The 25,430-nt window shown below is 45.4% G+C and overlaps 1 protein-coding gene across 1 annotated transcript in view; it reads right to left on the reverse strand.

Moving 5' to 3' along the window:
* Positions 1-25,430, reverse strand: part of UGT8 (UDP glycosyltransferase 8) — a 1,281,033-nt gene that overhangs the window by 844,416 nt on the left and 411,187 nt on the right. Inside the window, exon 3 of the mRNA XM_044061664.1 lies at positions 21,254-21,396. Within this exon, the coding sequence (XP_043917599.1) occupies positions 21,254-21,396 (143 nt within the window). The remainder of the gene's footprint in view (positions 1-21,253; positions 21,397-25,430) is intronic.

Below are 25,430 nucleotides of genomic sequence, written 5' to 3' on the forward strand. Positions count from 1 at the left end.
TTCTGCGGACCCCCTCTGCCATGAGGGCAGCGTCTATTATTATTGTTTCCCCCTCTGGCTCTGGAGGAAAAATCACTACGTGCGTCAGGTAAGGCTCCCTGAGATTTACGGAACCACATCTTTCCACTTTTCTGACCCTTGGGGTAAGGTCTAGAGGGAGTGGAAAAATGGACTCCCACGGCAGAGAGAGTCTTGCCCTCTTGCTCACACCTAGTCAACGTGTCTTTCACCTGTGGCCCAAAGAGAAAGGAGCCATCAAAGGGGGCATTGGTGAAGGACGCTAGAAAGGGTTCCGCAAAGTGACACAGCCGCATCCATGCATGCCTCCTAAGGGCTACACCCGTGCCTGCGGCTCTACTCGCTCCATCAGCTGCATAGGAAATGAGCCTCGTGGAGGTGTTAACTGCAGAATTAAGCGTTGCTAGCTGGGAAGCTACTTTGGCTTGTGCTCTCTCAGCTGTAGGATCTTGAAGGGTATCTCCAAGCTCTTTAAGGAGATCCCTTTGAAGTCGGGTAAAATGACATAGATAGTTCAGTGACCTCATGGAGAAGGTCGCTGAAGCAAACATTTGCTTTCCGTACCTGCCCATTGTCCTAGACTCCTTGTTAGGGGGATGAACAGATGAAGAGGTCTCTGCTAACTCTTTTTTGGTGGCTGCTGCTACCACCATGGCATCAACGGGCACACCTTTAGAAAGGAACTGCTTACCTGGGGAGCTGTAATAAATTTACCAGGTCTCCTCGGAGTTGGTTCCACTGTGTCTGGAGCTGACCAAGCCTTTCGAGCCACTACGGACATAAGTGGGTCGAAAGGCGGAGAAACCCAGGAGGTGGAAGGTCGGGAACTGAAAGCATCCAGGAATACAGACTCATCCTCGGTAGGGGCTAGGGGATTCCAGTTCCCCCTCTGCCTAAGCTTTTCCAGGATGTCCGAGAAGGAAATATCTTCAGAGGGGGATCTCAGGGACCCTTCCGATTCACCTAAGTCTGTATCAGAAGTGACAGACTCAGGGGAGTCAATGTGCTTCCTCTTGCACTTCTTCTTCTGTGGGGGCTCCTCTGAGTGATCAGAAGAGGCCTCGGAAGAAGAGGAAACCCCCAATGGGGTGTCCTGGGGCATCGGTTCCCTACGCTTGAGGTCTGGAGGAGGAGCAGAGGTTGTCACAGACACTATGTGGGACAGAGCCGGTGGGGCTCATAGTGGAGCTGACTCGGGGGACAGCACACTCCACATGACCTCAAAGGCATCCCTGCCTCGAGGCAGAGAAAGCTCCGGTTCCGAAGAAATAGGAATCTTTCTCCGTGCCGAGGGGGGATGGCTCCGAGGCCGATGTTGGAGCCGAGCTCACCTGCGCCGATGCTCCAAGAGGGAGAACGGGGTCGGACAAGGGTCTGATGCCACTCGCCCCCTCGGAGCCGATGAGGGAGCCCCGGTTTCCAGATCCCTCGATGGAAGGTACCATAGAGGTAATCAGAGCCAACATCAGAACCAAAGGAGATATAGTTATCGGAGCCGACGGTTCCACTACTCGAACCCCAATGAACTCCGGCTCTGAGCTCAATGGAGTCGGAGTAGGAACAGAAAGGGAGGTGGAGGGAGCCGATACCTGTTGAGGAGGGCTAGACAACATTTTAGCTAGTGCCTGTGATTTTAGCAACCTACTTACTACTCTCTCCACATCATGATCCGACAGCCTAGAGGATCGAGAGGAGTGTGAAGACCGGTGGCTACGTTCACTTTGCAATAATGGAGAGCCAGGAGCCGAATGAACTGACTCTAACGAAGGGGACCTCAGCCCTTTATGGTTCAGAGACAGCTCCGAAACATCCGATGGAGCCGACGGAGGGGTTGTCTTATCGGTGCCAGCCGGAACCAACATACTCGGTAAATCCTGTACCATGGTCGGCTCCGAAGGTGGAGTCGACGGTTTAGAGGATTTTGGGGATTTCACTGGCTGTGAACTCTTTGACGTGAATCCTGAGGTTTTAACAGACCCCTAAGGATCAATTTGTTCTTCCATTCCTGCAGGACTCTTGGACTAAAGGCAAGGCAGATAGAACAAGAGTCCTGCAGGTGAACAGCGCCCAAACAATAAACGCAGCTAGTGTGCCCGTCTGTCAGAGACATTTTCTGACAGCACGAGTCACACTTTTTAAATCCAGATACTTTAGCTTCTTTAGACATATCAACCACAAAAAAAAAACAAGCACCAGAAGAGAAACACAGATAGAAAAATGTCTACTCTAGTCAACAACAGACTATGCAAAAATATATAAAATAAACTTCTTTTTTTTTTTTAAATGATAACAAAAAACAGGAAAGGATAGCTTCTAAGTTAAACGGCTTCCTTGGGAATGGAGTGGGGGAGGGGAGAACTCTCTAACTTAAACGAGTTCTACTAAAAGGGACTAAAGGAGAACAAGGTACTAAACAACAAACACTAGTAAATGAAACTAAGAAAAGGTAATTATCTAAAGGTTTTATGGAGTATAAGAATATATTTCTACACAAAAAATTTGAAAATACAAGCCTGAGCCAGAAAATGACACACCTCGCAGATGAAGTGGCAAACGAGATCAGGGTAGCTATCGCTAGGCATCATGGGATAAGAGGTAGCCTCGAGCAAGTAAACAGCTCTCAAGCTATTGAAGATGACCGAGTCGGAGCCGAGGATCTGAGGATCCTCAGCTCCGATCCCAAACAGCAGGAATGAAGGCGTGACAGACAACTTAACATTATGTGTTCCAGATCTGTAGTGGACTGCAAATTAAAAATAAAATGAGGCTGGTATCCCATAACACTACTTACACTATAAAAATCACTTAAAGCTCGTTTAACTCTACACATTTTCAAAACAAAGAAAAACAGAAAATCATAAATGATATTACAGAACCAAGAAATAGGAATACTGTTAACAGATGAAGCATGGATTTAAAACCTGAGTGATTTGTTTTCAAACTGTAGTGATATAGCCTTTTCAGTCTGCTTATGAGTATTTAGATGCAAAATAGTTAAAGTGGAATGGAAAAAAGAAACTATGTGCACACCATAACGTTCCATCTCTGTTGTCCATTTTCATTCTTCTTCAACATATAGGTTTGTATCCAATCCTTGGATCCAAGTCAGACACTTTTTACAGCTTGTGGCCTGCTACAAACTTTCAAGTTCCTCCCTTACCCATAATGCTGTAGTCCCCCTCCATATCTCAAATCTTGTTTGCTGCTTTTATTGCTAAACAACAATGTAAATAATGATTATATGAGAAACCACTATCTGGTGCTCAAAAAAAAAAAAAAAGAACTTTGGTTCCTCAAGTTTCTTCTCATTCTTCCAGAAGTCATAAACAAGAAAGGTAGGGAAATGGAGGGAGGGAAGTTGAGGAAGAATGAAAATGGACAAAACAGATGGAAATTTATGGTGAGTACATAACTTCTTTATCTAATGCTGTCAATTTTCATTCATTCCTCAACATACGAAACAGAGTCCCCAGCTACCTGAATCCCAGGAGGACTCGTAAGAAAAAATATTCCTGACTACTGTTGAGCAGAAGGCTGCTCTTCCCCTTGAGATCAACTTTGTAATGAGCAATAAAAGTATGAGGATTAGCCCAAGTGGCTGCAGCACAAATATCATCCAGGAAGTATCTGGATAGAAACAATGAAGAGTTTGCCATTGATCTAGTTGAATGAGCTCTTAAAGGTTTTGGTATGGCAGGGATAAACTCAGTTTACTGCAGAAAAAAGAAATGTAATCAGTTAGCCACCCAGCTAAAGTTATTTTTGTAACTGACTTCCCCAATCTTGATTCTAAAAAGGTGACAAATAATTGATCTGATTTTCTGAATTTCTCGGTTCCATGCAGATAAAAATGTCACTGCCTGTGAACATCCAACAAATGCAAAATGTATTCCCCTTTAGTTGATTGACTGATTAATGTTAGATCCTGGTACCACCTTAAGAAGAAAAGATGGATTTGTTCATAAGGACACTCTTTATGAAACATCAAATAAGGTTTAGAAGATAAGACTTGCAGTTCTGACATTCTCCTAGCCGATGTAATGGCTACCAAAAATATTGTTTTACACGTTAAAAACTTTAATTCACATTTTGCAGCTGGTTCAAATGGTGAGTGAGTAAGGGCTTGTAATACTAAGTTCAAATCACACAGTGGAGTAGGATCTTTAAAGGGAAGTTTTAGTAAAACGATTCCTTTAATAAATGCCTTACATAGTCATGATGAAACTAAGGAAGAGCTGTCAACTCTGGCATGAAAATTAGAAATACAGCCAATTTTACCTTAATTGTTGATGAATTGTCCCCTTCATTAAAAACAGCAGCCAAAAATTCAAGAACCTTGGGTATTGGTGTGAAAAGGGATCAATGTCTTTCTATTGTGACCAAACAACAAATCTTTTCCATTTACTTCTGTAAATCTAGTGGAAGCTTTGTGGGAAGACAAAAGGATGTGACAGACATAGGAGGTGAGCCTGGGTTGTCTAGCTATCAGTGAAATTGGAGAAAACATGCAGTCAACTTTAGGTCCAAAATATCTGGGTGATTCATGCCTGTCAGACGAAACAGAAGGTCTGAAATTGGACTCAGGATCCAAGAAGTATGAACAAGATGAGGCCAAAGGAAGGGGAACCAAATATAACAAGGTCAATGAGGGGCAATGAGGATGACTATGCTCTTCAATCAAGATGCTTTCTGAAGAAACTTGGAGATTAGAGGAATTGGAGGGCAAGCATTGAGGAAATGGGCACCAATCACTGAGAAGAGTGGCTCTTGGTAACTCCCCCACTGGGGGGGGGGTCAGGCAAAGAACCTGCTGTACTTGCTGTTGAGGAGAGATGCAAAGAGGTCACAGCACGGTTGACCCCGTTGGCAGATTCTCCGCAATTTTCTTGTTGAGAGACCATGAGGCAAAAAATGGACGTACTTAACTTGGCCACTATCACGCTGGATTTCCTCGGAATGTGTGCTGCTATCAGAAACAGACTGGATGAGATCCTCCACTGCCAGTAGAGCCTCTCGACATAAGGGGTAAGATCTGGTTCCTCCTTGTTTGTTGATGTACCACACTACTGACATATTGACTGTCTGAATTGCAATAGTTTCTAAAGGAAGGGAGTCTTGGAAGGCCTGCAATGCTAGGAGAACTGCTCTCATTTCTAGGACATTGACGTGTGTGTTGGTCTCTTCTAGAGACAGGGTGCCTTGGAGTGTCTTTCCCAAGAAGTGTCCCCCACCCACCCAAATTGGGATGCATCCGTGGTCACTATGGCATTGGGCTGAGGAAGATTGAAAGGGTGGTCTTGTAAGACCTTTTCTGAGCAAATCCATCACCTGAGATACCGTTTGCATGCCTGACTTATTTTGATTTGAGTGGATAAAGGCTGGTACAAAATGGACCACTGAGTTGCTAGGGTCCATTGAAGAATTCTCATATGGTATCTTGCCAAGGAAATCAGAATTGTGGAAGCAGACATCGACCCTAAAGCCTGCAGAATCAATCGGGCTGACAGTGAAGAATTTTCAATTATCTTTTTGACTTGAAATCGAACAGTCTGTATTCTTAGCTGAGGAAGAGAGGCTGTCACTGATACAGTGCTGAACAAAGCTCCTAAGAATTTTAGTGTTTGAGACAGCTCTAGCTGAGATTTGTTGAAATTGATTGTAGTGCCTATGTGAGAGCACAACTGGCATACATGATCTCTTGCTTTGATCAGTAGATGCCTGGTTGGAGCGGTAATGAACTAGTCATCCAGGTAAGGAAATACTAGGAATCCGTGGAGTGTCAAATGAGCTACTACTACTGCCATGCATTTGGTGAACATCCTGGGGGCTGTGATGAGGCCAAAGGGCAGTGCTCTGAACTGATAATGACTGGCTCCTAGCCAGAAGGGAAGGTATCTCCTGGGTCGTCTGTTCATTTTTAAGCGATAGAATGCATCCTGAAGATCTGTTAAGCACATCCAGTTGTCTTTGTGCAGGAAAGGCAAAATAGACTGAACTGTGCCCATCTGGAACTTTGTATACTGAACTGATTTGTGCAGTTTGCTGAGATCCAAAATTGGTCTCCAATTTCTTTGTCACTAAAAAGAATCTTAAGTAAGTACTGGATTCTTTCTGGTCGGGGGGGGGTACATCTTGGATGACTCTTTTCTCTAGCAGATTTTTTATTTCTAGTGTTGCTGCTTTCTTCTGACTGGGTGGGACATCAATAATTTTATTTACTGTTAAAGGGGGGGGGGTGATATATCTTCAGGAAATAATCCTCTGCACCCATGTATTTTCTGTAATGTCTAGCCAGGCTTTCTGGTGCAAGGATAGATGAACCCCGACTGCCTCCAGAGGTGGACAATTGAGCCTCAATTCAGAAGCACTAGTACGGTCTGTCAGTGAAGGAATCCTTGGAACCCTATCTCTGCGGGCCTCCTCTACTGAGTGGGTGGCATCTTCCATTAAGAGTTCCCCCCTCTAATACTGGGGAACTACCTCCACGTGGATCAGGGAAAGGACCCTGGGATTTTCTAAACCACATTTTCCGACCATCTAATTGATTCCTACAGAAGGTTCTTTGAGTAGTCGAAAAACATACGCCCACTGCAGACAGGGTCTTACCATCTTTCTCACATCTGGAGAGTCTGTCTTTAACTTTAGGGCCACACAAGGAACTTCTGTCAAAAAGTGCATTGAAGAAGGAGGAATTGAAGAGCTCTGCAAATATCACAAAGGCACATCCAGGCATGCCTCCTAATGGAAATGCTTGAACCCACTGCTCTTGAGTTACCTTCAGCTGCATGTGAAATGCGCCTCATAGATGAATTAGTAATGGACTGTAAGGTAGCCAAATGTGATGCATAAGAAGTCTGTGCCTCAGCAGTTAATGCTCCTAAGAGGGATTTGGAGAGTTCTTTAATCATATACCTCTGAAGTCTGGTGAAATGTGCCAAATAGTTCAGGAATTTAAGTGCAAAAGTCCTTGAAATGTAAACACGCTTCCCAAATCTGACTGTTGCCCTAGACTCACTGTTAGGGGGATGAATAGATGAACTCTGTTCCATTAGTTCTTTCTTTGTGGCTGCCGCTATGACCATGGTGTCTACTGATACTCCCTTACTCCAAAACTCTTTTCCCTTTGGTGGTACCAGGATCCTATCTGGTCTCTTGGGAACTGGCTCAACAGAACCGGGTTCTTTCCATGCCTGCCAAGAGACCAACTCAATGAGCTTATTGGTGGGTGGAATCACCCAGGAAGTAGATGGGCCAGATCCAAATGCCTCAGGAATACCACTTGCTCTTGAGAAGGGTTATCGGTAGACGAACAACTCCTGTGCTTAAGAATCTCCAAAATGTCTCCAAAGGAGAAGTCATCATGTGGAAATCTTGGGGACCCTTCCTTCATCGAAATCAGTATCTTCTGTGATTGACTCCTGAGGGGAGTCTAAGTGCCTCCTCTTGCACTTTCTCTTCCTAGGGACTTCCTCGGTGGGGCGCTCCAGAGAAGTATCGAAAGATACAAGGGTACCCTGTTGGGTGACCTGGAGACTTTCAGCTGGCTGTCCCTGTGGTAGAGTGATGAGGCTCACGGCACAAAGACATCTTGGAACCAGATGGGAGATCCGAGTGGGGTGGAACTGTCAGAATTCTAGAAGAGAATACTCTCTCTACTACCTCAAAGGCAGAGTACCCCAGGCAGAAGGAAGCTGATGCAGCCGAGAAGACATGGTTCCGAGCCACTGGTTCCCTCTGACCCAAAGGCAACCCACCCGAGGCAGAAATCAGAGCTGAGCTGTCCAATGCCAAAGCCCCAAGGAGTAGATAACGCTCTGACAGCTTTGAAGTTGACTTTAGCACCTCGGAGCCGACAATGGAGCATTGCTCCGAGAGTCATCCAGCTCCAACACACTCGGAGCTGGTCCACTCAAGAAGGTATCAGATCCAAAGATACAAACATCTTCGGATCCAGTACAGACAGTCCCAGAAGGCTCGGAGCCAAGGGCTTCAAAACTGAAGGATGGATCGGAGAAGGAGCCAAGATGTGTGGAGTAATACTGTTAAAGGTCTCCTGTCCGAAGGGGTAGGAGCCGGGAAAACTCCCATCTTTATCTGCACCCGGAGAAACTTCCTCATAATTCTATCCACATCTGCCTCTGTAAGACTTCCGGAAGAATGGGAAGATGAAGTTAGGAGGGAGATCTGAAATGTCAGCACGTCTCTAAAAGGGGAAAGGTAGCCGAGAGGGGATCGGGTCCAAAGAGGACACATAACGGGTCCGGGGTTGCTGTTTTGACTCCGAGATAACCAGATCTGATGAGGCAGACCTTGTATCCAAAGCAGTCAGATCTGAGGATTCGGTCTTCGGATCCAACCATTTCAAAATCTTCCTGGCTGGCTCTCTGATAAGATCTGAAGGAGTAATAGAAGATCCAGACAGTTCAGAAGTCATTTTCTCAAATCTTTCTGTCCTGCCTTGGAGGGCTGAGCTCCAGCCAGTGACTCTGAAAAAGTAATAGGGAGAAGCCCCTTCAAAATTAATGTATTTTTTCTGTCAACTAAAGCCATTGGATTAAAAAAAATGACAAATAAAACAGTGTAAGAAACTTCTCTGTGTGGAAGATTTTCAGTCCATATGTCTCTAGTTAATCACTGTATATTAATCAGATCAGACGATAGTAGTAGAAGTAGCGAACTTAAACTTGTCTTAAGAAAAAAATAATAAAAAATATATAATTGTACAGAATTACTAAGTATTCAAAAGTAGTCCAAGCAAGGCAGGCAGTCTGTTTCCAGTCAAAAATCCTTTATTAAGTACACAGACTGACATTCGAGCTGGTCCTGCCCTACTTAGTAGCTGTCATAATAATATAACCCTTATGTACTTTAAATAAAATTTATAATGATGTGGTATCTCTTATTTAACCAGATTATTAAGTAGATTATTAAGTCTGTGATTTTTATCCAAGACAATATACTACATGGCTAGAAATATATAAACCTTAGTCCATTTGGCAATCAAAAAAATATATAAATATATACATATACACTTTGTATGTAAAAAAACAATTGTAAAAATCATATTCTATTTTCATAACCTATTGTTAACAAAGATTGCTTTCGTCCTAGACTTCTTCAGGTCTGTGTACAACAACCCTAAAAACAATCTATAAAATATATTATATAATTGTATAATTAGTTAGTATTGTTATTACCCATCATTTTGAATAAAGTGGAAAAAAGAGAAACAGAAAAAGACGACATGAAATCCTACGCTTGAGTTTATTTACAGTCTTGCCCACATAGACTGCATCGCATTCATTGCACTGTGCCCTGTAAATTACTTTTGTAGTGCTACAGTCACCCCCTGCACTGGTCTTAATGACTGGAAACAGACTGCCTGTCTTGCTTGGATTACTTTTGAATACTTAGTAATTCTGTACAATTATATATTTTTTATTTTTTTTCTTAAGACAAGTTTAAGTTTGCTACTTTTACTACTATTGTCTGATCTGATTAATATACAGTGATTAATTAAGAAATATATGGACTGAAAATCTTCCACACAGAGAAGTTTCTTACACAGTTTTGCTTTTGGACCCACTATACTTGTTTAGTGGGTTGTTTTGAGACTTCGGGGATACCAATGAAAAAATTTACAAATCTCGCAAGGTACTTTCAAATGGGCAGGGCCCAAACAACAGACACAATAATCGTGCGCATCAGACAAAGAGATTTTCTGCCCACACACTTTACATTTTCTGAACCATGAAGTTTTTCAGGCATTATACTATTATTAGCAAAGAAGAATAAGGTAGAAAGTTTTTTTTTCTTTTGTTTTGTTTAGTAGGAAGAAAAAGAAAAAGGAAAAACTACCAGCAATGTTAGAAAGGATTACCGTAATGGTATAAAGGACAGTTGGGGAAAAAAATCTGCCAACAATGGTATCAAGATATGGTATGAAAAACACATAGGGATAAGGGAGGCTATTCAGACACGAGAAAGTACAGTTGTGTATACTTACCATAAATGTAGATGTTCGAGTGTATTCACTGTTCCAGTCATCACCTGTGGGTTATCCCTGCTGTGGTAGGCCTCAGCTGACCCGAATACCAGAGTCAATGTTTTTCTGTGTCAGCTGCAGTCACCTGTAGTCAGACCTCAGGCCGTCAGTGCTATAAAGTAAGGCAGCCGATGGCATTACATAAGTTTTTCTTGCCCTAACCTGTCAGAAGCACAAGGAAATAAGGTAAAGTGGTCCTGGTGGCTAAAAGCAACCATGGGAAACTTATGTCCCCCTAGGGGAAGAGGATATAAGGGGGATGGAGGGAGGGAAACCAGGACTGCAACAGTGAATACACTCAAACATCTGCATTTATGGTAAGTGTACACAACTATACTATGTTCTTCGTGTTACACTGTTGCAGTCTTCACCTGTGGGAGGATTCCTAAAGCTGAGGAGAGGGGTGGAAGGATAGGTTAGAGCCCTAGGCGTGGGTCAGCAAGCCCTGCAGAACTGCAGAGGCAAACCCTGCCCTAGACTTAGAAAAAAGAGGTAGGTGGTAATGCTTTGTAAAGGTATGGACAGAGGTCCAGGTGGCAGCTTCCAATATGTCCCTGGTGGGGACTCCTTTGACGAAGGCTGTGGAAGTGGATTCTGCCCTAGTGGAATGGGTACGAATAGATTTGTGGGGGGGACTCCCATGTAGTCTGTAGCAGAAATGGATACAGTGTGATATCCATTTGGAAATGGTTTGCTTGGAAATGGGCTTCCCCTCTGCCCCTGGGGCAAAGCTGACAAGCACCTGGTCTGTTTTTCTGAAGAGTTTAGTACGGTCCAGACAGTGTCTGAGCTGTCTGTACACGTCTATCGAGTACAGAATTCTTTCCCCCTTGTTTTGTGGGTTGGGAAAGAAGGTGGGTAGTTGTATGGCCTAGTTGAGGGACACATAAGATACCACCTTGGGCATAAAGGAGGGGTTAGTCCTCAGGGAGACCCTGTCTGCATGGGAAACGATGAAGGGTTGAACAGCCATGAGTGCCTGAAGTTACGAAACCCTTCTGGCTGAGGTGATAGCTAGTAGGAAGGCAGTCTTCTACGAGAGGTATTTCAATTCTGTTGAAGCAGCAGGTTTGAAAGGAGGTAAAGTTAGTTTTTCTAAAATATAATTCAGGTCCCAGGCTGGCGTGGGAGGCCTTCCGAAAGGTCTGATATTAGAAGCCCCTCTGAGGAATTGCTTAATCAAAGGATGAGAGAAAAGGGGTAGGTCTGAATCATAATGGGCTGAAATGGCTGAGGCATGGATTTTAATAGAACAGAAGGAGAGGCCACTTTTGAGTAACTCGGCTAGGTAATCCAAGATAAGAGGGATGGAAGGATGTGAGGTACTGGCCCCTCTGAACTGGCTCCAGGAGCAGAATCTTTTCCATTTCCCCGCATAAGATTTTCTGGTGCTGGGCCTTCTGGACTCTGTGATAATATCTCAGACCTGTTTGGTTAACAGAGACTCTTTGTCAGCTTTTAAGGTATAAGCCATGCTGAAAGACTGAGAGTCTGCAAGTCTGGGTGCATTATTTCCCCCCTCACCTGGGTCAAGAGGTCTGAGATCAGGGGCAGCTGATTGGGGGGGGTTGTAAGGTCAGGCTATGCAGTAAGGGGTACCAATGCTGCCTGGGGCAATCTGAAGCAATGAGGATAGCCTTTGGTCTCTCCTCCCTTATTTTGATCAGTACCTTGGGAATTAGAGGCAGAGGAGGGAACGCATACACAAAGAGGGAGTTCCAGGGGAAGGTCAAGGCATCCACCTTCCATGCTAGGAGGTGGTACTGACTGGTACAGAACATTTGCGGCTGGTGGTTGAGGTGCGAAGCAAAGAGATCCACCTCCGGAGTCCTCCACTCCTGAGTGATTTGCAGAAAGATTTCCCTGTGGAGCTGCCATTCGTGGGGGTCCAGTAAGTTTCTGCTTAGGTGGTCTGCCAGTGTGTTGTTGACTCCTGGTAGGTATTGGGCTATTAGGTGTAGACCCATGGAGGCGGCTGTCAGCCAGAGGTTCATGGCTAGTCTGCACAGAGGGTAAGACTGGATCCCCCCCCCTGTCTGTTGATATACCACATTACTGTGGTGTTGTTTGTTTTTATAAGGAGGACCCCTGGCCTAAGATGGGGTTTGAAGGATGTCAGAGCCTTTTGTACTGCCATAACTTCTTTCTGATTGATGTGTAAGTGAAGGTGCTGGGCATCCCAAAGACCTTGGGTGCATCTGTCTGCTAGGTGAGTGCCCCAAGCAATGTCTGAGGTGTCGGTGGTGATGGTCTGGCCAGTAGGGTGGAGGATGAAGGGAAGACCCTTGTTCTTGGCACAGGCCTCTGCCCACCAGAGAAACTTGGCCTTTATACATGGGATCAGAGGGAGAAAGGTCTCTAGAGACTGAGAGTGCTGGCACCAAAGGTTCTTTAGGTATCACTGAAGTTTTCTCATGTGAAGCCTGGCCAGAGGAATTAGAAAGATGCAAGATGTCATGTATCCCAGGGCTTGCAGGAACATCCTTGCTGTGAGCTGATTTCTGGAAGCCTCCTGGGTAAAGTAGAAAGGCAGGAAGCTCTGCTTTTCTGGGGACAGGAAGGCCATTTGGGATGCTGTGTCTAGCAGAGCTCCCAAGAAAGTTATCTTTCTGGTGGGGGGTTGCTTTGATTTCTTCTCATTGATGGTGAACCCTAGGGAAGATAGGAGGGATTTGACAAAGAGAAGGTCCTGGAGCAGCTTTTCTTTGCACTCTGCCTGAATGAGGCAGTCATCCAGGTAAGAGTAAATCTGAATATTTCTTTGTCTGCAGAATGCTATGGCCGGGGCTAAGCATTTGGTGAATACTCTGGGTGCAGTAGATAAGCCAAAGAGCAGCACAAAGAACTGAAAGTGTTGCGATCCTGCTCTAAAGCGCAGGAATTTTCTGCAGGATTCCCTTACAGGGATGTGGAGGTAGGCATCTTTTAGGTCGTGGGTCACTAGCCAGCCATTTTTGTTAGCATAGGCAGCAGCTGCTGCAAAGTGAGAATTCTGAATCTGGGGACCACCACGGAGTTGTTCAGAATGGATAGATCCAGGATGGGGCACCAAATGTCCTTTTTTCTGGGAACAAGGAATAGTCTGAAATAAAAGCCTTTGCCTGGTTGATCTGGGGGGGACAGGTTCTACTGCCCCCTGGGGTATGAGAGTTTCGACCTGTTTCAATGCCTCTGCCTACTGATTTCGAGGTAAGTCTAGGTACCCTCTTGGAATTGGGAGTTCGCTGAAAGAGAATTTGTGTTCCTGAAAAATGATCTTTAAGACCCATTGGTCCTTTGTTACAGAAAGCCAATTTTCTTTGAAGAGGGAGAGCCTTCCTCCTAGTTTTTGGTGAGTGAATGGAGGGCAGAAGGAGAGGGGGAGTCATTGTGAATTTTTGCCATAGAAGGGTGGCTTAGAACTCCCTGCCTTTGGGGTGGAAGTGGTCCACTGTTTGCTTTTCTGCTGGCCCTGGAATAGGGGCCTGGATGGTCTGTCCCTGCGGGACTTACATTGGCCCTGTCTGCTAGGTGCAGGGAAGGATCAGTGCTTATAGGGAAAGTTCCTGCTGAACCTGGGAGGTTGAACCTGAAAGAAATCTTTTACTGTTTGCATATATTTTGCTTTGTCTTCCATCTTTTTAAGCACCTCCGCTGCTTTTCCTCCAAACAAGCGCTCCTTATCCAGGGGTGCATCAATAAGTTTTGACTTGACATGATCAGGAAGAGGTTGTTCCTTCAGCCATGCATGTCTCCTAATGACAGATTCTGTCTCTGTTGCCCTGCTAGAGGTTTCTAGGGCGTCATATCCAAAGTGTAATGAGTGTTTGGCCACATGACAAGCAGACTGCAGTAAATCTACTAACTCTTTTGAACTGGCACAGTCAGGAAAGTTAGAAATCTTTTGTTTTAATAGTTCCAAAGTGTGTTGCTGATATTTTAACATATGGAACGGACAACTGAGTGCTCTGATATCTAAGGTTCCAGAGGTGTATACTTTTTTACCCCATCTGTCCAGAGCTCTGGAGTCCTTGTCAGAAGGAATAGGATTCTTGGCAGGCGTAGTCTTAGTTCCTTTAGGTCCCTGTGTAATGACCTCTGGGTCTGCAGCAGGATTTCTGTACAGGTATTTGTGAGAATCCGGTACTTTGTAATACCTGTCAGGTTTACTGGGAGCAGGTGGGAGGGTGTCAGGGTCTAAGCTGGATTCACGGAAAACATCATCCACCACTTCTAAAATAGGGGGGATGGCCAGAAGTCTGTGCTGGGGCAGGTCCAGAAACTCTCTAAGTCTTTATTTAGACAGGGGGAAATCCTGAGATTTCACTGGAAATGCTCCCTGAGGGTGTGAAGGGTTTCTCCGAAGGAAAGGTCATCTGGAGGGGAGGCAGAAGGGATGGATTCCTCTGCATATGAATCCTCATAAGCAGTCAGAGGTTGCAGTTCCTCTTCAAAAATCTGAATAGTTCGACTCCTCAGAATCCTGTTCTGTCATAATTTCTGGAGAAGGGTGCCTTTTCCTTTTAGAAGTTGTGGCCCGACTAACCCGGATAAGGGAGATGAGATCCTCCTCCATTTTAAGTATTTGTGCTTGGGGTGGTGAAGCAGGAGCAAGATGGTGGCTAGAAGCAGATTTTCTAGGGGTGGCCCGGCTTCTAGGCCTGAGAGAATCCGTCGCTCTGAGAGAAACAGTAGCTGGATGAGAAGACATCGTTTTTTGTCTAGATTCAGTAGTGCGAAAGGCTTCCTCGGAGCCGGTGCCTGCGTTGTGGCTCCAGACCCAAACGAGGCAGAGGCAGCCAAAGGCTTGGAAGAAGAAGAAGATTTCTGCGGCATACCGGACTCCAAAAGGGGCTCAGTAGAGGGCTGCGTAGATACAGAATCGGTCATGAGGGGCTGCAAAAGGGCCTCAATGAATTCCGGAGAACTGATGACCTGCTTGGCGTTAGTGTCGTCGGAAGGCTTAGCCTTGTGTGGTCTGTCTATATCTTTATCTCTGCGTTTTTTCGGAATGTCCACAAATTGTTGGCTGACGGATGCCATATCGGAATGCGAAGACGATACATGAAAAAAAGAAGTTATGTACTTACCATAAAGTTCCATGTGAGTTGTTTATCTCGCCTTTATTCTCACTGATGGGTTCGGAGCCAATCCTTGGCTCTGACATGGCCGATAGCAAAGCTCAAGGTTTGCCAGTAGCTCGAGACCAACTCCCTTATCCCACAATGCACTGCTGGAATTACCTCAGATCTTGTTTGCTGCGAGTAACAGTATATATATATATATATATATATATATATATATATATATATATATATATATACCCTTTTATTTATTTTTACCAAGAACACTTCCCGAAGGGGAAGAAGAAATATTGAATAACCAGGATGGTACTAGCCTCTAAGTCAACAGTCAGCCAGGTGGGGGAAGGAGGGAGGGACATGAGAATAAAGGCGAGATAAACAACTCACATGGAACGTTATGGTAAGTACATAACTTCTTTATGTGAAGTTGTTAAATATCGCCATTTATTCTCACTGATGGATAGCGTCCCTAACACCCTCAATCTTGGGTGGCTCATGGAAGTATGTTCTTCAGTACTGTGGCACCAAAGGAAGACCTGTCCCTTGAAGCCTTATCTACTTTGTAATGCGTGATAAAGGTATGAGGCTTAGACCAAGTGGCTGCAGCGCAAACATTGTCAAGGGGCAATTTAGCTTGAAAAACAGAAGACGTAGAGCTGGCTCTGGTAGAATGAGCCTTAGGTCTGTGTGTTAATGGCATGCTCACATTTTCATAAACAAAGGATATACAATCGGATAACCATTTAGTAAAGTTGTTTTAGCCACTGGATTGCCTTTTCTGGCTTCTGAGAAGGATACAAAAAGTTGATCTGATTTTCTAATATCCTTAGTTCTGTCAAGATAAAATCTGAGCTGTCTGTGTACATCAAGTTTGTGCAGCATGTATTCCAATTTGCTAGAGTGGTTGGGAAAAAAGACTGGCAGCTCAATGACCTGATTGATATTTGATTCAGAACAGACTTTAGGTAAAAATGAGGGGTTTGTTCGGAGAGATACTCTATCAGCAAATCATGTAAGGTGGTTTTTGCTGGACAATGCTTGAAGTTCTGACACTCTGCGGGCAGAAGTAATGGCCACAAGAAAAATAGTTTTTCAGGATAAATATTTGAGATCACAAGACGATGCTGGTTCAAAAGGGGGAAGAATAATTTGAGACAGCATAAAGTTTAAATTCCAGGGAGAATAGGGAATTTTGATAGGAGGTCTCATATGAAGAACGCCTTTAAGAAAAGTCTTAGATAATTTATGGCTCATAACATTTGAGCCACGAAACCCAAGGTGAAAATTTGAGAGGGCAGCTATCTGGACTCAAACTGTAGCGGCTGCTGCCCCTTCCTTAAAAATCTTTGTCAAGAATTCTAAAATAGATGATAGCGGAGCTCGGAAAGGGTCAATCTTCTGCGTGTTGGCCCAAACTGAGAACCTTTTCCATTTACTGCCATATAATTTCCTGGTAGATGGCTTGTGAGAAGACAAGAGAATTTGTCTTGTATCTTCTGAAATTGAATGAAGCCTGGCAATTAGGGGAAGTAGATTAGCCAAGCAGTCAGTTTCAGGGACCGCAGTGAAGGATGGAAATCCTCTGACGGGTGCATCAGAAGGTCCGGAACTGGGTCCAGGATCCATGGATCTTCCAACAGATAATGGTGGAGAAACGGGAACCAAATCTGTCAAGGCCGGTAGGGAGCTATGAGAATAACAATCCTTCCCAGCGATTTTGCTTTCTGTAAAAATCTGGGCATCAATGAGAAGGGTGGAAATGTATAAAGGAGACCCGGGGGCCAGTCGTGTAAACGTGCATCTCTCGGGGGATGACTGGGAGGTGGTATTAGGGCAAAGTAGTTTCTGCATTTTGAATTGACATGGCTGGCAAAGAGGTCGCAGCAAGGCTGGCCCCATTTGCGGAAAATCAACTGTGCAAAGTGTTGTTTGAGAGACCACTCGTGAGGGAGCAATATCGCCCTGCTTAGCTTGTCCGCTATCACGTTGGATTTCCGCGGGATGTGCGTTGCTAACAGAAAACGCTGGGATGACACAGTTCATTGCCAGACCCTGAGGGCTTCTCGACAAAGGGGGTAAGACTTGGTTCTGCCTTGCTTGTTCAAGTACCAGACTAATGACATGTTGTCCGTCTGAATTGCAATAGTTCCTAGAGGGAGAGAGTCCTGAAAGTACTGCAACGCCAGAAGTACCGCTCTCAACTCTAGAACATTGATGTGCAGATGTGATTCTTGATCTGTCCATGTGCCTTGGGCAGTCTTTCCCTGAAAATGCCCCCCCCCCACCCTATTAGGGAAGCGTCCGTGGTCACAGTGGCTACTGGGGGGGGGGGGGCAAAGGGTCTTCCGATTGTGACATGAAGAGACGTCAACCACCACCGAAGGTCTCTCTTGCAAAAATTCGTGATGAGAATCATGTGGTGCATCGGTAGTTTCTGGTACGACCACTGAGCAAAGAGGAGCCATTGAAGAATTTGCATACGCATCTTTGCGAGTGGTATAGCCAGGATTGCTGCCGCCATCAAACCTAGTGCCTTCAATACCTCTGCTGCTGTAGTTTTGTTCTTGACACCAGAGAGCTGACGTGTTGGCGGAGAAGTGAGACTCTTTCGACAGGAAGACGTAGAGTGGTAGTTGAGGTTTCTAACTCTGCTCCTATAAAAACAGTATGCTGCAATGGCGATAAGGCAGACTTTTTGAAGTTGATTGTAATGCCTAATTGATGGCAGAGTGTCAGAGTGTATTGTGTTGCCTGAGTCAATTGATGCCTGGTTGTAGTGCTGAGGAGCCAGTCGTCTAGGTATGGAAACACCTAGAATCCTAGACGTCTCGGGTGAGCCGTGACCAATGCCATGCATTTGGTGAACACTCTGGGGGCTGTAGTGAGACCAAAGGCCAGGGCTCGAAACTGGTAATGATTGACTCCCAGCCGGAAACGCAGATGATCTCTGGAGCATCTGTTCATCTTTATGTGATAGTGCGCGTCCTTGAGACCTATGGAGCACATCCAATCGCCTTTCCCTAGGAAGGGAAGAATGGACTGAAGTGTGACCATTCGGAACTTCTCTTTCTTTACGAACTGGTTGAGTCTGCTGAGGTCCAAGATAGGTCTCCAGTCCCCTGTTTTCTATGTTACCAAAAAGAATCTTGAGTAAGTTCCGAATCCAACTTGGTCTGCTGGGACCGGTTGGATGACTCTTTTTTTCTAGCAATCTGTGGACCTCTATGATTGCTTGTTCCCTGAGATTGGGTGGAACATCTGGCATTCTCTTTACAGGAATGGGAGGGGAAGAGAACGGTATGAAATATCCTCTGGAAATGATGCTTTGTACCCATGTATCTGTTGTTATGTTTAGCCAGGCTTCTGGGCACAAAGACAAGCGACCAGCGACTGCCTCTAGAGCCGAACAGTCGGGCCCCCTTTCAGGGGTGCTGGTAGGGTTGACTGGAGAACTGACCCCTGTCACCCTGTTGCTGCGGACCCCCTCTGCAGCGGGGCAGCATCTTCCGTTATAACTCCCTCCTCTGCCTCTAGAGGGGGTTTCTTCACGTGTGTCGTGAAAGGCTCCCTGTGCTTTCCGGAACCACATTTTCCCTCCCCTAGGGCCCTTAGGGTAGGGCCAAGTAGGGGTAGAAAAACAGACTCCAACGGCAGATAAGGTCTTGCCTTCCTGCTCACACCTGGTTAAAGTTTCCTTTACTTTGGGACCAAACAGTGATGAGCCATCGAATGGGGTGTTAATAAAGGAAGACTTAAAGGGTTCCACAAAGGAACAGAGATGCATCCAGACTTGTCTTCGAAGAGCAATGCTCAAACTAGTGGCTCTACTCGAACCATCAGCTGCATAGGATATGAGACGCATGGACGAGTTTACCACTGAGTTTAGGGTAGTGAGCTGGGCGTTGACTTTGTCGGCCACCCCTGCAGCTACCGTACCCCAGAGAGTATCTCCTAGCTCTTTCAGGAGATCTCTCTGTAATCTTGTAAAGTGGGTTAAGTAGTTCAGTGATCGCAGACAAAAAGTCGCTGAACTAAACATGCATTTCCCATATCTATCCATGACCCTAGAATCTCAGTTAGGAGGATGGATAGATGTGGATGTCTCAGACACTTCCTTTTGGTGGCTGCAGCTACCACCATGGCATCAACAGGCACTCCCTTTGTCAAAAATGGCTTGTCCACTGGGGCAGACATGAATTTATTAGGCTTACGAGGAACAGGTTCCATGGCCTCTGGTGACTCCCACGCCTTACAAGAGATCAGTTCCATCAGCTCGTCGTAAGGCGGAGACACCCAAGAAGTGGAATGTTGAGACCCAAAAGCCTTCAAGAGCACGGACTCATCCACAGTAGGGGTCTTGGACTGCCAATCTCCCCTCTGACTAAGGATCTTTAGTATCTCTGCAAAGGAGATATCCTCAGAGGGGGATCGAGGGGACCCTTCTGACTCATCCAAGTCCGTGTCAGAAGTCAAAGACTCCTGTGGGGAGTCTAAGTGCCTCCTCTTGCACAGTCTCTTCCTGGGCACCTCCTCAGTGGGGGGATCTGGGGAAGTCTCAGAATAGCAGGGGATGCCCTGTGGGGGTACTTGAGGCTCGGGGTCTCTATGCTTGGGGGGACCAGTAGACGAAGAAGCAGACACAGGAGCTTGAGGGGAGAGGAAAGGCTGAACCAATGCTGACGTTGTCTTTGGAGACAAAACTCTCCTCATACCATCGAAGGCACCACGGCTCCGACGAGAAGGAGTGGATGGACCCGAGAGTACCGTCCGATCCTCCCGCATCAAAACCCTGGGCTCAGAGCCCAAGGTAAGAGCCGAGCTCATCCGAGCCGAAGCCCCGAGAGGAAGAGTCGGCACCGACAAATCGGTTCGACTATCCTCCCCGGACCCGATGGGAGAGCGTTGGCTCCTAGAGTCCCCGGTCGATGCCGAGGACATCCGAGTAGATGGAGCCGATAACACCGGTGCGGGTATCCGTTCCATGGGTTCGACAATCATCGGTTCAGTATCCTTCGGCTCCGAGAGTCCAGAACAGCTCGGAGGAGGAGTAGACAAATCCGGTTCCATGGTCTTGGGCACCGACGAGCTGGTCGGGGCCAACAACAATTTGGCAAGTCCTGGTGCCTGTAAAAGCTTCTGCACTAGTCGATCCATGTCCAAATCTGAAAGGCTGACTGAGGACTTAGCTGAATGCACCGAAGGTGCTGAATGGAGTAGAGGAGAAGAGGGAACTGCAGAGACCGGCTCCAAAACTGAGAGCTGGCTCCGAATCAAAGGTGCACTCAGTTTCGAGGTCTGTGGAACCGATGACCCCCCCTCTGAAGTTTTCGCCTTTTTTGTCACTTTAGGATCTGTAGATTTTGTGGATTTTGAGGATTTGGAGGACGTGCTAGTACCCTCAAAGCTACTCAACACCTCTGAAAAGGAATGCTGTAATAATCCCGTCTATAAGTTTCCTCCTTCTCTCCAAGAGGACTCTTGAAGAAAAGGAATGGCAAATGCTGCAAGTGTCTTGGAGGTGTTTAGCCCCCAGACAGTAGACACATTGAATGTGTCCGTCAGTGATGGACATTTTCTGCCCACAATCTGGGCATTTTTTTGAATCCTGATTTAGGATGGGATTTCTCCTTTTCATCCGACATAGTTAAGTAAAACAAAACAGTAAACTGCAAAAGGTAAGACAGTAAAGTCCTTACTTAACTTGTAAAGACCCACAAAACAACTAAGCCCAATCCAGGCACTATCTATAACAAATAATTATACATTACAAATATAGGGCTAAAGAGACCCACAGAGAAAAACCCTGACTATTAGAAAAGACTAATAAGTGTAAATAGGGCTAAAGGCCTGTATGTGATGGCGGCAAACGAGATCGAGGGTATGGAGGGAGATTATAGCATTATGAGTAAGGGAGGAGCTTGAGAGTTTGCAGTAGGCCACAAGCTGTGAAAAGAAGCAGAGTCTGATCTGAGGATCTGATTCCAAACCCATATGCTGAGAAATGAATGAAAATTGACAACATCACATCTGATATTCTATGGCATAAGTAGCCTGGAGAGAAAACTACATGAAAAAAATATTTAAAATGGAGCAGTTGTCTTAGTTATTAATTTAAGTTTCATCTTACCTCCAAATTACCTTCTGAGGAAGGCGGGCCAAGGCTCCAGCTAATTTCTGTGCTATATCTTCTGACAAGTATTTTACACCTGCTCCAAAGGAAACCAGTACAAATCCATTATCCTGGGTATTGCTTGCCCAGTCTTGGAAGTCCTGTTAAAATGACATACTTAGGTAAATTACTGCTTCTCTGTCATAAATTTGTCATAACAGTGCATGATGCACAAACACAAACAACATGCATGCCACATAATCTTCCCAGACACTACCCCTTGTCTCAGAAATCGCAAAAGAACTGCCATTTATAAACATCTGGAATGGAAATTTTTTACAAGTGTTTCTCTATGAGCTGTCTATGCTAGATGTGCTGAAGTGATAAAATGACAGGGTCATAGTCAAATTGACAGCACCAGCAATCCTAAATACAATAAAGAACATGATAAGGGGCTGGTGTGTGATCTGGATTTTACATTTAGTGAACAAATACATTAAAGGAAGATTAATCAAATCACAAGCTATAGTACTGTGGGAAAAAGAGTTAATTAAGCGATGGAAAAAGAAGAGCTCAAGAAAGTACAATTGTGCAACACATAGCCCTTCTAAACCCACACCACCAGCACCCACACATAGCAACACTAAATCCACATATGCGGAGGCCCTTAACTGTAACCTACCCAAGCAACAAGGACCTCCGAAGCTGAAATGCAAACAAACATCAATCACAACCAACAGCCCCTAAGGCAAGACAATGTACCTAACACTTTAGTCATAGGTGACTCTATAATCAGGCACACTGATGTCCCACTCACCAGACTGAACAAGGAGAAAATTACAGTCAGCTGCCTGTCGGGTGCCAGAATCTGCCACATAACACATGCACTCAAGTCACTCCACAACAAGTACAAATATGACTCTGTCACTGTCCATGTTGGAGTGAATGACTTGAGACGTACCTCCCTGGACTACATGAAAAGAGACATGAAAGAGCTCTTGGATCATGTGGCCCAGGCAGGTATGACCCTAGCCCTCAGTAGCATCCTGCCTTCGCCCAGAATGATACCAGAATATAAGGACAAAATGAATGACTTCAACAATTGGCTAAGCTTCTGGTGTCATTCAAAGGGGATCCAGTATCTGTCTGCCTGGGACAACATGATCGACAGACCATGATGCTTTGCCAGAGATGGTCTGCACCTGTCGCCCCTGGGATTCAGGGTACTGGCTAAGGCTCTTGCCACCCCTATAGTGCCTCTTTTAGGCAAAGTTCAAAGGACAAAACCACCACCGTAACAGGTACAAGCATGCAAAATCTGAAAGTAATGCTACTCAATGCTAGAAGTCAAAACCTCAAAATGCACTTTCTCGAGGCTCTCCTAAAAATGGAGAACATCGATATCTGTGAAGTAACTGAGACCTGGTTCATGGCTCCAGAGAGCACCCCTGCAATACCAGGCTACAACTCTTACCACACTTTTCGGCCACCAAACCAGGATCGAAACACTAAAGGTGGAGGAGTGTCCATATTCACCAAGGATATTCACACCACCAGGCTAGTTGCCCAACACAATGTGTCTGAAATTCTCCAGGTGCAACTAACACTAGGTAAGACTGCACTCCAAATTGTAGCTTGCTACAGATCCCCCACCATGCCCCAAGATTCTCACTACACCTTTCTAAACATACTGGAAAATATTAAGATACAACCAAACACCCTAGTACTGGGTGACTTAAACTACCCTACCATTAATTGGGAAAACTACTCGTGTACCAACACCTTTGCCCAACAGTTCTTGGGATTCATAAATTCCAACACCCTGGATCAACTAATCCATTGTCTCACAAGGGGCTCCAATATCCTAGACCTGGTCATTACCAACATGGGGAATCGATGCTCCACACCTATGGTCACTCCCCTTGTTGGTCAGGTCAGACCATAAGCTAATCACCCTTAACATCCACATCCCACCTCCACCCCCCAGTAAGGAAACCTCCATAAAAAACTTCTCCAAAGCCAACTTCATGCTACTCAAGTCAGAAGTGACAAGCTTCATGACACCCATGCAGACAGGAACTGAAAGTTCAACTGCTGAGTCCTACATTAAGGCACTGTATGAGCACATCCACTCATGCATGAATTGTACTATCCCAAATAGAACCAAGATGCTCTCTTCCAAAAAAAATGAAGCCAATCCGGTGGTCCCCTGCCATAAACAAACTTTACAACAAAAGGAAGAAACTGTTGCAGAAAAGAGGAAAATCCCAGGATGCAAAAAACTCCCTTACCAGCCTCAGTAAGAAGCTGAGATCCCTCATAAAATCCCCCAAAGCTAGTTACAAAAATAAAATTGCCAAAGATTCCAAAGACAACCACAAGGCATTCTATAACTATGTCAAGAATCTAAATGGCAATGCTCAGATCTGCTCTGAATTACAACAGAATGGCATTAAATATACTGATCCCAAGGATATTGCCAATATCCTGGCAGATCGATTCAGTGCCAACTTCACCCCCCTCTCACCCCCTAAATGGCCCATCTCATTACCGGAAGATTGCCAAATTCCGGTAATAATGGCCACACAGGTAAAAAACGCACTCTCCAAAGCTAAGAATACAGCATCCATGGAACCAGATGACATCCCGGGCTGTCTACTACATGAACTACAAAATGAACTGGCACCTCACCTAAGGGTCATGTTTAATCATAGCCTCACCTCAGGCTTCGTGCCCAGTGAGTGGCACACAGCTACAGTTATCCCACTCCACAAGGGGGGGATCCACCTTGGATCCCGGGAACTACCGTCCCATCAGTTTGACGAGCCTGATCTGCAAGGCCATGGAACGTATTATCATGGAACTTATAAACAAAGACATTGGCAACCTTAAAACACTGGACATCACCCAGTTTGGGTTCATGAAGGGGCGATCTTGTCTCTTGAACCTGATTGACTTCTTCGAATCAGTCTCCAGAGCCGTGGATGAGGGTAAGGCGGCCACACAGCCTATCTGAACCTCGCCAAGGCCTTTGACACCATCCCCCACTCTGGAATCATAGATAAATTTACTAAGCTGGGCATTAATCCCTACGTCACTCGATGGGTTGCCAACTGGCTTACTGACAGAGCCCACACTGTCAAAGTAGCTGACTCCAAATCCAGCTCCAGACAAGTGACAAGTGGAGTACCCCAGGGTTCAGTCCTGGGACCACTCTTGTTTGGCATCTACTTCTCTGAAGTACAGGCCAATACTAAGGGAGTCTGACTAACAAAGTTCGCAGATGACTGCAAATTGGGAGCCATTATTGAATCTCCAAATGATGTGGATACTCTACAAAAGGGCCTTACAGAAACAGATGCTTGGTGCCAGAGCCATGGGCTCAAGCTCAATGCCAAGAAATGTATAGTTATCCCCTTTGGGAAAAAAACATGTACCCGTGAATTACCACATAGGTGGCAGTACACTAAACACCATAAATGTGATAAGACACTTAGGGACACAGGTGGACAGTGGTCTCACCTTCGATAACCACATCGCCACAACAGTCAGGAAATCCTTCTGTGTGGCACACCTCATCGCTAAGGGCTTTTCATCCAGAAAAAAGGAGGTCATTGTCCCACTGTACTCATCCCTGATTAGACTCATTATAGAATACAACGCCCCATTTGGTATGTACCTCTCAAGACACCTACAACAACTGGAAAGGCCGCAGAAATACCTCAATAAAAGAATCACAGGCCTAAAGCAGATGCCCTATGCTGACCGCCTTAAAATACTCCAGCTATACTCTGTTGCATATCGTCTACTCAGAGGCGATCTCTGCTTAACATACAAGGCCATGTCAAAACCAGAGCTGTTGGACATGCTACACTTAAAGAAATCCCAATCCCTCAGAGCCACACGCGCCAGGGATCTAAACCTTGTCATCACAATAAACAAAACATGCTGGAGGGATAGGTTCCTGACCCAGAGACTCCCCAGACTCTGGAATAGACTGCCCACACATGTCAAGCAGAGCGCCTCTTTGGCTCTCTTCAAAAGGAACCTTGACGATTGGATGGGAGAAGGGAAATTCACCCCGGGGATCACGTCAGTCGCCCTGCTAGACAGGGGTCCAGGAAGTAAATAGTGTGGGAAGAAATAGCCAGGTAATTGTTATGGCTAGGCTTGTATAGGCCCTAGGGCCGACAGC

This window comes from Protopterus annectens, chromosome 2.part0, assembly GCF_019279795.1.
Source record: "Protopterus annectens isolate FY-2018-M chromosome 2.part0, PAN1.0, whole genome shotgun sequence".
Lineage (NCBI taxonomy): Eukaryota > Metazoa > Chordata > Ceratodontiformes > Protopteridae > Protopterus > Protopterus annectens.